General features: G+C 32.4%; 1 protein-coding gene across 1 annotated transcript in view; it reads left to right on the top strand.

Annotated features, from left to right (window-relative positions):
• LOC149570896 (RAN GTPase-activating protein 2-like) overlaps window positions 1-14766 on the top strand; it is a 53231-nt gene extending 38465 nt beyond the window's left edge. Inside the window, exons 2-4 of the mRNA XM_089815659.1 lie at window positions 13512-13566; window positions 13702-14023; window positions 14140-14766. Of these exons, the coding sequence (XP_089671785.1) occupies window positions 13512-13566; window positions 13702-14023; window positions 14140-14766 (1004 nt within the window). The remainder of the gene's footprint in view (window positions 1-13511; window positions 13567-13701; window positions 14024-14139) is intronic.
• The last annotated feature ends 311 nt before the right edge of the window (window positions 14767-15077 follow it).

The raw sequence follows: 15077 nt of genomic DNA on the forward strand, positions 1-15077 counted from the left end.
GTTTGGTTCCTATTTGGGCCAACTTGTTTGCATTTAATTTTGGAATAGGTAGTTAATATTTGATGTGAGCCAACTTGTGGCTACACTTGTAAGAGTTTATTAGTTGGTATTATGTGGCCTTCCTTGTTCTAGAATCTTATGTAAACCATTTTGGCAAGTATTTAAAGAGGTCTAGGATTAAGTTTTAAGGAGTCAATTTTTAGAGAGAGTAGTAGATGGAGAAGACTAGGATGATTGGAATTCTAATTTTTTGGAATTAATTACATATGGCCATAATCTAGAAGGCCTTATACCTGGGCATGGACGTTGATATTTTCATTAATCAATAAAGTATTTCTTCTTCTTCCTCCTTTGGTGGCTATCCTTGATTTCGTGTTTCTATTGTGTTAACTCTTGCAAGGTGATTTGGATAGTTGGGTGTGCCCTAGGCCCTAGTAGTTCATCCCCCCTTCTTGTGTCAACATACCCAAAACCAAGCCCAAAATAGAGCCATGACCATTGATCTATTTTTCATTCAATATTCCAAATCAATTCCTTAAACCTTTTGCATAAAAAATAAAAAATACTCTAAATAGTAAACTTGCACCAAAAGGATGTGCAATGGACAAGCCAATAGTAAAATATACTCTAAATAATGTATTAAAGTGCACATCATTGATGGAAAGGAAAATTATCTCTATAATTCAATCTTATAGTTCGTAATGTTATTAAAATGATTTTAAGATTATATAAAACTTTAGCACATAGATAAGCGAAGAGATGTTGATTAACTTGAATTGTTTTACATTGTGTAGATAGCTAAAGATTTGGAGTTTCTTTTCTTGTGTTTGATTATTGTATTTGTAGCAACTGCAAGAGTAAGTTTAAGAACAAGATTAGATAGGTTATTGTGCATGTTACATTTTTCATTGGCAAATTTATATGGCATGTCTCCAGAAATCGACACCACAAAAGCTAAAAATTATTTAGCAACACATAATACATGCATGAAAAATTTTCAAGTTCTAATTTACATTGGTTAATTAATTGTTTGTAATGTCATTTCAATACATATTTCTTTCAAGGAATTTACATTACAAACACTATTTACATTTCAATTGCTCACCCTATATTTTGTTGCATGTCTTCTAATATTTGTAATACCTTGATTTGTTAGATAGAGAGTTGGTGCAATCAAGCCTCTTTTGCCCTTTTTATTGTGCTTAGGGTTTTTTCCTATTTTAAGATATATCTCCAAGGAGAACATTGGTTGAATGTGAAGGTCATGTAATGACCTAACTCTAGACATTTCTATGAAAGTTAGGCGTCATATCTCTATATTTCCAATGTCAATTGTTGCTTGTTCTAACATGGCATGAGGGCATCCAAAAAAAAAATTTAGGGTAAACGATCCAATAGCCACCCTGCCTAACTTTGTGCACCTACAATTCCTAATCCATATATCAAAATTTGCCATTTTTTTTATGAACTTCCATAGTTAATTTAAGAGATTAAAGCTAATGCTTTGGCTTTCCCATGTTTATAGAGATATTTTTTGAAATCATATAGTGCAAGGTGGTCTAAAAGTGTCATTTTAAAATATTTGCTTGATACCCATCAAAAAGACTCCCAATACCCACTTACCCAAAAATAGTACTCTTTGCACAAATAGACCAATTAGAAACCAAGAAAATTAAAAATGATCAACTATTAGTACATGAATAATAACTAACTCATTTCCCCTATTGATTGGAAAGCCCCTACTGATTCATTGACACATTTAGTCAAACAGTTTACACACCTTATCTAAAATTCCACATTGAACATACACATCTACCAAGGCAATTGCAATTATAACAATAGAATTCCCCCTTCCTTAGGCTTTGCTAGTCATTCATGCCCTATTCTAAAGCTCTAAATTTGGCACCAACAGTGATGACACAAAAAGTTATGAAATAAAAATTACTCTCCACGATTGCATCGATTAAAAATTTCTAACATCATATCAACGTATTCATTTTGTGTATATCCTGTAATGATTGTATTTCCTATTCCAAATCTCTCCCATTTCATCCTTGTTCCAAAGCTCTCATTACGACATAGGTTGGGATCCCGCTAGTAAAGATGAAATTATTGGATTGGAAACCTATTTGTGCCTACATTTTAATAGTGTGAATGCCTTGTGAGGATACATTTCTCTTCCTTATGATGTGACAATTCTATTCCATGAGGTGTTGTCTTATTCTTTCATGTTCCTTGACATACATGTTAACAAGTTTATTTTGAGAAGAAGTGTCTATAGGAGAGGCAAATTTCTTGTGAGAGTGGAAGTGGGAGAAAAGGGTGGACATGTTTTCCTTGTAAAAGGGCGTTATTAAGAATTCAGGAATTCAATAATTTGGTATTTGTAGAGTAGACCTCTAGGGTTTTGTGTCTGTATGTAGTAAGTAGATTGTGTTACCTCTCTTTTATTTGGCCCACTATAAATGACTGATATGTTGTAAGATTTATATGAGAATTTTCTCCAAAATGAGCCCAAATCTTTCAGGTGGGGTCATTATGATAAAAAAATTCCTAAAAATTTGACAGACCCATTTCTGTCATAATCAAAAACTCTCATCCAAGCTATATTTCTCCACAAGATTTTTGAAAATCTTTACAATTCACCTACAGAAATGGATCTATTGGCATCCAAATTGAAAACATCAAAGGCCTTTTCCATGACATGAAAATTCTAACAAAGATCAATGTCTTTTGTGTTAAAGTCCACAAATTCTACAAAATATCGAAATTCGTTGCCATTAATATCCTTCAAAATAGGCCATAACCTCACCATAAGTTTTTTCCCTCATTTCTTTGCTATTCGTAATTTTTTTCTGAATCTAGTAAAAGTTGTTTCGGTTAGGCTTTTTTTTAACCCGTGTGAGGAATTGAAAACTATCCAGAGCTTTTTCCAATAATCTTAGCCTAATGACTAAATTAATATATTGAATTTTATTACTTTAAAAATTTTGTTGAAACGTCATGTAACTTTTTTTAAAGTGAGATTTTTTGATGAATAGTCCCTTCCTTTATTAAAAAAAATACAATAAAGTTATATATTCACAAAATAGGGGGCCGGGGGAAACAGGATCACCCCTCAAGTTCATACAGCTAAAGACCAGATATCAACTATTCATCAAAAAAACTTTAGAAAACATAAAATATCCTCAAGCTGCCAATGTAGCACCAACCAAGGGAGGAGGATCCTTATCATTAGAGTCCCACATGAGGGTGGGATGAGTAGATGGCTTAGGGGGAGCCCATCTATCATCAACGATAGCAACATTATCTTCATCTTTTTCTCCCTCAGGCCTAGGAGGAGAAATGGCTAAGTCTAGTTGAGGAAACAACCACTTGGGGTCTGAGTGTACAGAGGGACAATCAATAGCAAGAGTAGCAGGAGGAGCCATTAGGGACCACCCCGAGCTAGATCTTCGAGGAGGTGAGGAAGAGCGGTGCGGACCACCAAATCCTCCAAAATAGTGGCACTGACCAAAAGCACCACTGCTGGGAGAGAGGTGCGGCTAAGAGCGAGGCATGTGAGAGTGGTCAACAGAACTACTACATCCTTGACAATGATTGTGAGGAGGAGTACGATCCCTAGATGCAAAATCCAATGGAACACAAGCTACCATACAAGGGGCATTTCCCCAATGAGCCAAAAGCTCCTATAAGTGAGCCACCTCTAGAGCCACTTTATCTATGTGTACTTGAATCTACAATATGACATTGTTATAAATACATGCTTTAGCATACATAGCAACATTAATGTCAAGTGTGTTGTTAGCATAAATAATTGCATTATGATCTTTCCAAGTGGTAAATAAGATCTCCAATCTAAAAGCATGTCATATTGGGAGTACTTGATGGGAATCTGAGTGTTGTCAATTAGAACAACAATATGCCAAGAGAAAGGTTATAGGCGGAAGGGGTGAAAGAGATCATGGATCCATTGCCAGTAACACTGAGCCCATCTACAAAACTAAAAAATGTGCAAAAAAGTCCTTGGTAGACCACAAAAAGAGCAACAGGGGTCAAGAACACCCGAGTGCCATAGCTAGGGGCCTAAAGGCAAGCCCTAGAAAAGAATACACCAAGAAAAATGCATTATTTTTGGCTTAGTAATGGCTTGCCACACAGTGGAGAACCTATGGCTCCAAGTACAATGAGAAGATTGCAAATGCCATCATTAGTTGAGAACTTCAACCATGGACAGGTGAGGAACTTGCCATCAGTAGCCCAGCCTAGGCTTATAGCTGGTTACTAGGGTGTCTAGATGCCACTTCTATTCTTTCCACCAAGGGTGAGAGGATAGAATTCCAACTTTACGTAACAAATGTAGAGGCACCGTAGAAACTAGAAGATCAAAAGTATGTCGATCTAGATGAGCGAGCCAAAATTGCACTTTCATATCCTCCCACTACCATAAGCTCATAGTAACTCTAGAGAAAAGATCTTTAGGGGTTCTTATGCCACATTTTAAAAAATGTATAGCACTAGCCCCATTCACTTTAGCCGAGGAACACCTTGGATAGCATGTAATGGTAACCACCAAAGATTGTGTTGGTTCATGGAGAGCCCATCTCTAAACCCATTACCAACCCAATGAAGCCATGGCTTAACTACTTCCCAGGTTTTCCAAATACTCTTGGCAACAAAAGTGCCCTGAATCTAGATAGGTTTAGTGGTGATAAGAAGGATTTATAAACCAATCCCCTTTGAGGCTGGCCAGTGAACCGGAAAGCCTAAAGAAATGTAATGTCTTAACAAAATCTTCCATGCTTCATTGCCAGAAAGAGCTCAAATCACCCATTTGGCACATAAAATAGAACCTTTCTTCTAGGTGGACAACAAGCCTAGGCCACCAAACTCTTTAGGAAAACAACAGAAATCCCAGGAAACTTTATGAAATCCCTAGTCAGAAGCATCTTACACCTAGAGGAAATCATGTAATAGACGCTCAAGTTTGAGACAAGAGGCCTTTGAAGGAGCCCAACAAGAGGAATAGTACACATGGGTGGTGACCAACACTTTGGAATAAATGTAGAATTTTTTCGCAAGGGAGAGAGGTTTGGTGATCCAATACTCAAACTTCTTCTCTATTCTTGCAAGAATTGCATTCCAAAGCTCGACGACTGAGGCTTAGAAGGCAAAAGGGATGCCTAGAAAATGAAAAAATTCCCCATGCTAAACCCATTTCCATTGATATTGCCCAAGCCACGTAGGACAAGGAAGGGAATACTATCTATAGCAAAGGGTTTTGTGCCATTGAATAGTAGACCCTAAAGCAAGATAGAATGTGTCAAGAAATTGCAAAGTAAAGGCAACATTCTCTTCATCCTCAATGAGAGTGAGGAAGGAGTCATCTGAAAAATGGTCATTCACAAGCTGATTAGTGGAAGCCAGAAGGGAAATACCATAGACCCTCCCTTGTGAGATGGCATTTGCAAAAAAATGCCCATAACCTTTGACTGCCAACACATATAAAGAGGGTGCCAATAGGCAGCCTTGTCAAATTGAACAATAAAGCCCAAAGGTTTGAGACTAGTGACCATTAATGGAGATGCAAGCAGAGGCATCCCCAAAAAGTATTTGGACTAACTGTAAAAAAGTAGAGCCAAACCCAAGCACCTGAAGCATTGCAAGGATGAACGGGCACTCAATCTAGTCATAGGCTTTGGCAAAATCAATCTTAAGAAAGATGGCCTATTGCTTGGAATGTTGAGCCCATTCCATCCCTTCCCACACAATAATTATATTGTCCAAGATATAAAGGGATTTCAATACAATTTAAAATAAAAAAAATTCAATATGGATTAGAATAAAAATAAACATGGAAACAAAATGAAAATTTGAAAATATAAAATTATAATTATTGGATAGTCATAATTTATCATGTATTTATACAATTATAGTTGCTTCTTAATGATAATTTAATTTAATAATTGTAGCATTTTTAGTTAACTAAAAATATTATTCAAAATATGATAAAAATATTTATGATGATATTTTAATAAATCTAGATTTGGTTATAATTTGAACTTTTAATTTTCAAATCAATCTAATCTATACAATTTAAATTGCATGATGTATCATAAATTTATCTTTAATAAACTATTTTTTACTTATTTAATATTTTTAACTAAATTACAATTAATCAAAATCATTATAACTATTAACTATAATAATTTATAATTTTTATTATATAATTAAAACTACATGGCATGAGCTTGGCCCTACATTCATCTGCCATAACAAAGTCAAAGACTAACATTTTAAGAGTGCATTTGAGAAAATCATGATTCATCACTCTAACAAAATTACAGTTTGAGTTTAAGTTGAAACTAAATAATTTTATTTTAAAAATAAAATTGAACAAAAGTTCACACATTTGCAAGAACGACAATTTAAGCCAAAAAACTATTGTTTTCATTGAATATATTTATTATTATACATAGTCACAACATAGATAATCAAAATAGTTGATTAAATAAGCCCAATTATACTATTTTGTAATTTACATGCAAGGGCAAGGCCCAATTTGAAGTAATTACTAACTACTAATAGTTTTTTTATCAAATAAGAAAAAGATTTCTTAAAACATTTTTATGCCCTAAGGGCACAAGATGATTAAACAAGGAACTTGAAAGATGGAAAGAAAATAGGGAACATTCAGTTTGAAGCCTTCAATTAGAAAGGTCTTCAAGCCCCTTCAATAGGAATATCTTAGAGATGATAGTGTTTTTGAACTTGTGCAGCCAAGTGAAGTCAGTGTCGCTGACATTGTCCAACAACAACCACTTCTATAGAAAATCTCTCCCGAGTCGCACCCACTTTAAATGGTAAGTCAATTGTCATTTATTCATGCCAACCAGGAAGGGTTTCTTTTGTACAATGCTCCCTATGCCTTGCTCCCAATACTTGTCTGCTACATCTATAAAAGGTATGTCAATGCTCGGTAATTGGTTGGCTAATACAAGGATTTTGACATCATCTTCTAAAAATATTTCCTTAAAAATATTACGCAGAAGCATCAAAATATCTAGTTGAAGGTCAAGAAGAGACACGAGGACACAAAAGATAATGTCCATGGACACACATTACCTCTCCTTGTTTCTTAAGAATTCATGGCCAAGGACCATGAACAAAGCATAGCAAAAAAAGGTCCACTAGAAACTTCCTTACATAACATAATGACCACATCCTCAAGTATCATGCTCAAAAAGGTTTTTTGTTGATCTTTTTTGTTGCATCTCAATGTAATTGGTGTATCTATGATGGAACTAGAAACCAAGAACTACAAACCTACAAATCAACAAAACAAAAAGAAATATACACCAAACACCTAAGAACTTTGGTAAACTACTAGAACTGAGAACCAAAAATAGAATTGAGAATTTGATAGTGAAAGAGGAATTGAAGAGACTCTTTAATAGTAGTTGCATCAAAAAATTTGTGATCTTTCATATCTTTAGTTTTCATATTCCTATTAATTTGCAAGTGTGGGAAATGTACTCGCATTAATGTTTGAGTGTCTACTAAGCTTGCTAGAAATGGAATATATTAATAGTAACTGTCAGTCTCATATTTATGATTTTAATATTGATATGACATTAACTACATCCCAGTTAATGGTTATCATGCAAAAGTTGCCATAAGTTTCCATTCCATAGAATTTCGTGTTGCTCCAAGTCTTTTCGAGTAACTAGCCTCGAAATGGATCTTTGGTCATTGATCTTTGATTAATCAATGATTAATAAAATTAATGTATTAATAGTACCAAAGTGGTAGAAGACAAGTTGGTGACAACTATTAATAATGGACACTACTTAGTACACTTGGTAACCATAAAGCTTAAAGGTCACTAGCCACTGCACTTCGCAAATTTTCTTTCAAATTAGGCAAAGATTTATATTTATGTAGCCACCACCAAAGATTAGCCAAGACGATTATTATTTGACCTCTCACAAAATAATAATTTGTCTCTCACATTACAAACTCATTATGGGCAAGAATAAAATTTGCCACCATTTATTTATATGCCACCGAGAAGTAATTTAATTCACCACATTTAAAATGTTTTTTGTTAGTGCAAGATAAAAATTCGTCAACATTAATTATTTAATTTTCCTACATTGAACCAAAATATTACCCTTGAGATGAAAATTTTTTCGCTGATTTAATGTTGAATTCGCCAACATTTTACATTTATTTTTTCTCAAGAAAGGTTTCTGAGAGTTATCCTTGATCTGAACCATTTCAAATTCAAATGCACCTACATGTACTCATGATCCTTCTTGAATGTTTGAACTAGTCTAAACCAAGTTCAAGGAAGTTCCAAGTCCTTTCCCTTATTTGTTTCAAACTAGAAAGAAGATACCTGCTAAAGCATGACATGCAAGTGGGACATATTGACTTTAGAATTTTTGAAAATTGGAGTTCATGTGGGGGCTAACAAAATTCTACATAAATATTAAAGGATGGAAATACCTCTCAATAAGCATGGTTTCATAGCCAAATCAATAATTTATTACAATCTTAGTAGTGAGTTTGTTGATTTACCTTTTAGAAGAACATTATGATTTACTACTTGAAAATAACATCACTTTAGAAAGTTCACTTCAAGATTGACACTTGGTTTAGTGCAATGCAAGTAATCTAGTAGCAATAGCCAAGGTCTTCCTTGCTAGCAAAAACCGATTTCAGTAAGTAAAAATATTGTATGAAAAATGTTTCATGCTAAGAAAAGTGGCCCTTCTAGACAACTAAGATCAAGAAGTGACCCTTCGAGAACACTACAACCAGGAAGTGACCATTACACAACACTAGCATGAAACTTGAACTAGGATATAATATGAATAAACTCATGAATGTCTATTTGATGAAATATGCTTGATACATACGTACTCGAAGGCAATGAAATATGCTTGATAGATACATGCTTGAAGGAAATGAATACATATAGAAGAATAAAGTAATGTGATAGAATGATAAGTTAGTATCAATATAAGAGAATGCAAACCTAAATCTCTGATTACTACAATAAGGTGACCCACAACCCTAGATGTGTGTGATAAAGTGGTATAACACATAAACATGTTGTACACATGAATTTGGCCCAGTTTAGTGAAGAAAAAGCCACATCAAAAATGGTTTACTCCATCTCATATTAGAGGGAAGCTCATGCCCATGCCTGGAGTTTAACAAGGAAAAACTAAAACAAAATGTCAAAGGACTTGATGTGATATTCTTGTAAATTTTCAAAATATAATGAAAAAAAAGCCACTAAAAAGGAGAAAGACATAAATTAGCCATTATTTCTTACTTAAATCACTTAAAGCAACATAAACAACTTTGACTTTGAAATATAAATAGCATGGTAAGAAAAAAAAGCCATGAAATAATGGAAACTATAGTTCTAATTAATTGCTCCAAGTCAAAGTTTGCTGCTATATTTGTCCAAAGTGAATTTGGACTAATGACTAAATGTGGATGACCTACTTTGGAAGCACATAAAGAAAATGTTGTTTGTCATATAAAAAATCTAGACCAACTATGTTTTCCTGTATTTTCATAAATAATAGTGCTCACCAAATTATTCACGTTCCAGAGTCGATGTTGCAAATACTTCTTACATAAAGAACATTTGATTTGATTTCTCCATATTGTCTCTCTGCTATTAACAAAATGAAGTGGAAAATTCTAATGAATTGTTCAAAAGTCTTATCATAATTGAAAACTTTTTTTTTTTTTAGATATATTGAGTATAGAGTTTTTAGCATATAAGAAGTGTTACTTTCTCTGGGTGGGTATATTGAGTATAGCGGCATAATTAAGAAAAGCCCAATAGTAATAGTAGAGCCAAAGGTCATCCTTTTCATAAGGGAGATTTTGTATAGTCTCATTGGGATCCATAACTCTACCTTACAATTTTGCTCATTTTTTATATATTCACTATAACACAAAGCTTTGTAGAAAGTTAAGATTTTTTTATTTTATCTTTATGAAACAACTCTCATATGCTTATCATCTCCCACATGTCTCTTCATGTATGTGAAATTTGAAAGCACAATTGCTCCGCGTGAATTATTTCCCCAATGCGACCTAAGACAACATGCAATTATCACTAAACTTATTGATTGATAAAATAAGAAGACCACTGATAAAAAAGAACATTAATCTCCTTCCCCAAGAACCAATAAAATTGAGCTTCATGAAAATAATTACTTATACATGATGTTAAATTTTCATATATATTATATTATATTACATGTTTATATAATAATATATAATTATAATAATTGAATAAAGCAATAAGATTACAATATTATATATTATATCAATGGCGCCTTTTATTCTACTTGGAGTGTTGTTCCTGAATTCAAATTGATTAGGATGCATTCCTTCTTCTTTTTGATAATGGGATATGTTTTAAGGTGCGATAGAATGAATGTATCATGAGGATAAAATACTAATCTTGATAACTACTCTGTGAAGATTGGAAGGATCCAAAACATCCTAGAAGGGTAATTAGGATTTCATAATAGAGCAATACGTAGAGGCAGTTATAATAAGAATAAACTTCTAATATGATGTTTAATATTGTCATTATTTAAACAAGGAAGGTTAGGAATCTATTTGCATACATGTAAGATTTATTCATTAAAATATAGTTACTCCTAGATTAATATAGTAAATCTCATTCTAGCAAGATACAACATTATTTAAAATGTCTCTTTTTGATTAAAATGATGGGCTCTAATTAATATATATAATTAAGTATAGCTACTAAATAGGTTTACTCTAGTATTTTGTCCCACTTGGATAGCCAAAGTATTCCAATTACATCCTTCCAAGATCTCATTTTATCATATGGTTTAAAACTAATAGTACTAACATCTGCATTAAGCTATATAACTAAGTAACAAGATAGTAAGGGGAAAGCATCTCAAGAACAATAGATACAAAGAGGCACATATGAAGAGTTTAAGGCTTCGGTTGAACCAATCATCTCGGATATTGAGTTATGCTGAAACAGTAAAAGAAGTAGCAAAGTTTACAAAATTCAGGAGAGCATTATTGTCCCTCTCCTTGTAATGAGTATAAAATTCTTGAAAAATGACAACTGGGGTAATGCCCCTTTTAATTATGTAATAAAATAAGACTAAGGTCTCGAGCAAGACTAGAGATTTTCTTCTTCGTTCTTTCCTACTAGTGCCCGTTTGAACGGAGATACTTTGATATATTTTATTTGTATTAAATTAATATAATCAAAGGCTTCGGCCATTTACTGATCAAAAAATTAAAATAAAAATTATATTATTACAATTTTATTATTTTTGATATTTACTATTATATCATTTATTATTATATGTGAATATTTTGACCAATCTAATTATATTAATCTATATTATGTTAAGTTTCTAAATTATTATTATTAATTTTTGATATTAAGAATTCTATATTTAAAATAGAAAATTACATAACAATTTTGTTGACCGTTAAAATAAAAAATCACATAAATTTTTTTAGGTGATAGAACAAACTTAGACCATCAAATGTAATGTCTTACTCATGAAAATAATCGATAGAAGATTTTCCAACTGAGCAAAAATAAATATGACAAAAGGATTAACAGATTTGGTTCTTGCGCATCGCCTCGCCTCCAAAAACTTGCCTCTAAAGTTGGTAGCATTGAATATGTCATAATTGCATATCGTCATAATGGAAGTAAGTCTAGAGGAAATATCTTTTCATACAAATCAATTTCCTTGTGTATTGTTTGGCGATTCGGCAAAGCGTAAGTAGTTGCACTGAATGAAGATTTATGGCTCTAGGGGAACTCTTGGACACCTTTTCCAAAAAAGGGATCTTATAACACCAAATCCAATCGACCAATCATACATGAGAATATATATATATATATATATATATATATATATATATATATATATATATATATATATATATATATATGTATGTATGTATATGTATATATATATATATATATATATATATATATATATATATATATGTATGTATGTATATGTATATATATATATATATGTATGTATATGTATGTATATATATATATGTACGTATATTTATCTATTTATTTATTTATTTATTTTTTATTTTTTATTTATTTATTTTTCAAAACAATCAAAAGAGGATACTACAGTATCAATCCTTGTGTATTGTTTGGCGATTCGGCAAAGCGTAAGTAGTTGCACTGAATGAAGATTTATGGCTCTAGGGGAACTCTTGGACACCTTTTCCAAAAAAGGGATCTTATAACACCAAATCCAATCGACCAATCATACATGAGAATATATATATATATATATATATATATATATATATATATATATATATATATATATATATATATATATATATATATATATATATATATATATATATATGTGTGTGTGTGTGTGTGTATGTATGTATGTATGTATGTATGTATGTATGTATGTATATTTATTTATTTATTTATTTATTTATTTTTTTTTTTTTTTTTTTTTTTTTTCAAAACAATCAAAAGAGGATACTACAGTATCAATCGAGAGTACCAAGGAGGCTCGACCTCAACAAAAAATTACATACAAAAGATATAATTTGTATAATATATGTAGTTAATAAAAAGATATAAAAAAATTTACAAATATTCAATTATTAGAAAAATTATTAATTGTAATTGGTTGAGAGATTTAAAACTAATTCAATAATTCTAATGAAGTTCAACAATAGTATTTGCCTACGGCAAGTACAATGATGAAATATTTATGGAGGTCAAGATATTTTAATTATTAGCAAGGGGGAGAAAGCTAATGAGCGAAGCTGAAAAAACCTGATCCAGAAAAAAGGTTTTCCTAATACAAAGATTTTATTGGATTGTATTTTCTCTAGAGTGTCGATCTTATTCTTAAGTAAAATGTTATTGTTAAAAATAGAATTAGTTGAAAGACAAAACTTTTAAATTTGAGAAAGAAAATAAAATAATAACAAAAAATTAAATTTAATAATGTAACTTAAATGTTTATTAATATTTTAAATCATTAAAAGTAAATTATGTAAATTTTGCTTGACATAGATATTCAATTAAAATAATAATAATAATGTGTTAAAATTATGTAGGATATTTGATACTAAAAAAATGACTGATAATAGATCATTAAGTTAGATTTAGTATTATTGTAATTATAATCTGAATTTTATAAATTTTAGTTAATACATTCATTAAAATCTCTTATATATTAGTATTGGCATTATTGCTGCATCTCTTTTTATGCAAATGCTAGAATTATTTTTTTATTTATTTTAATTGTGATTGGCCGAGTTAATTTAAAATTTAAAATGAATGATTGCAATAAGTATAGTATTCCTCGTTTTGTCAAGTTATTATCTTAAATTTTTATTTTGTTCCTCCCTGTCTTTTTTTAAGATTATTTTTAAAGTTAACTCTCCTCATAATTTATGAATTATAGGTATGCGTCCATTTGTCGGCTTCAAACCGCCTGAATTCTTTGTTCAAGAAATTTGGTGGTAGCGATTGTATATACTTGTTTTGGTGTCGATGATTTCCCTTGTGTGATCTGGCCTTCTAATGACGGGGGATAAGAACAGAAGATATAACTGAGTTTGTTAGTTGAATTTGAGTATTTAGTTTGATTGCAGGGTTATTGAATTTTACGCGACAGATCACAGAAACAGAGCACTTCAGCTGGGATCGATGTGGTATGGCAATGTTGCTTTCGATTCATCAACGCAAAATGGGGAATGTGATTTCTTATTTCTTGATGAGCGCTCAGCCATAGAGGCCTTCGGGCCATTGGAAGAACTAAAGGATTCTTGCATCAAGATTTGCTTTGGAAACCAAATTTTTGGAGTGGAGGCAGCCCTTGTTGCAAAAAGAGCCCTGTTGAATGTTCATAAAACTTTAGAAGAGGTGGAATTTGAACATTTCGTCTTTGGAAGATCTGAGGATGAGGCACTTGAGGTCATGTCAATATCTTCATCTGCTTTAGAAAGGTGCGCGCTGAGATCCTTGACTCTTGCGCTTGGTGATTTGGGAAAGAAGGGCGTCAGAGCTTTTGCACCACTCTGAAATCTCAGAAAACGCTGGACACACTGGAATTCGTTAGTAGCAACATTTCCTTTGAAGCTGCTGGGGCCATTTTTGAGCTGCTTCCCTCTATTGAAAGGATTGAGAATTTGTATTTCATTTATAACAAAAAAGCAGATGATGCAGCGGAGCCCCTTTCAGAGCTTGTTAATAAATGCATTGCCCTGGAGGACGTCAATTTCTCGGAAAAAAACTTTGGGGAACGCAGCAGTTTAACAATGCTCGATTTTGAATTTAACGTGTGCGGGGTTTGTCTGAGCCAAGTCATGTCTGGATATGTAGGTCCCACAGAAGTTTACTTAAGCGATATGAAACTTCAGGACGAAAGGGTGATTGCTATTGCCTGCAGCCTCAAGAATACAGCCCCATCTCTAAGAGTCCTTACGGTCGGAGGAAATGATATCACTGCAAAAGCAGCTCCAGCTTTGGCGGAATGTCTCGCTGAAAAGGACTTGCTTACCATGTTTTATGCAGGAGACAATAAACTCAAGGATGATGGATCATATGTAATATGCAAGGCCATTTCGGAAGGTCATGAGCAGCTAGAAGAACTTGATTTGAGTACAAATGGTATGACTGGAATAGGGGCAGGATTTTTAATGAGGTGTGTCATATAGCAAGAAGACAAGAGACATTTACATGTTCACAAGGTGATAGTGCTGACTTTCCCATTTTGCAAATATAGTATTGATGTCTCTATATGACCAATTCAAATATAGCCTAAATGTGAAAATACCTTTAGAATATTATATAAATGCATCATTTCTAATTCATTTGGTCACAATCCAAAAGTCTTATTCGAGCATTCAATTCCTTCATTTAAGAGACAATTTGAGTACAAGGAGTATCAAGCTACAATAACTTATATGTAAGTATGACTTCATGATGGATTTTGTTGAGATTCATCACGTTTTTTACTATAATCAAT

This window comes from Cupressus sempervirens, chromosome 2 (genome assembly GCF_028749045.1).
Source record: "Cupressus sempervirens isolate cs-2001-9-10 chromosome 2, ASM2874904v1, whole genome shotgun sequence".
NCBI lineage: Eukaryota > Viridiplantae > Streptophyta > Pinopsida > Cupressales > Cupressaceae > Cupressus > Cupressus sempervirens.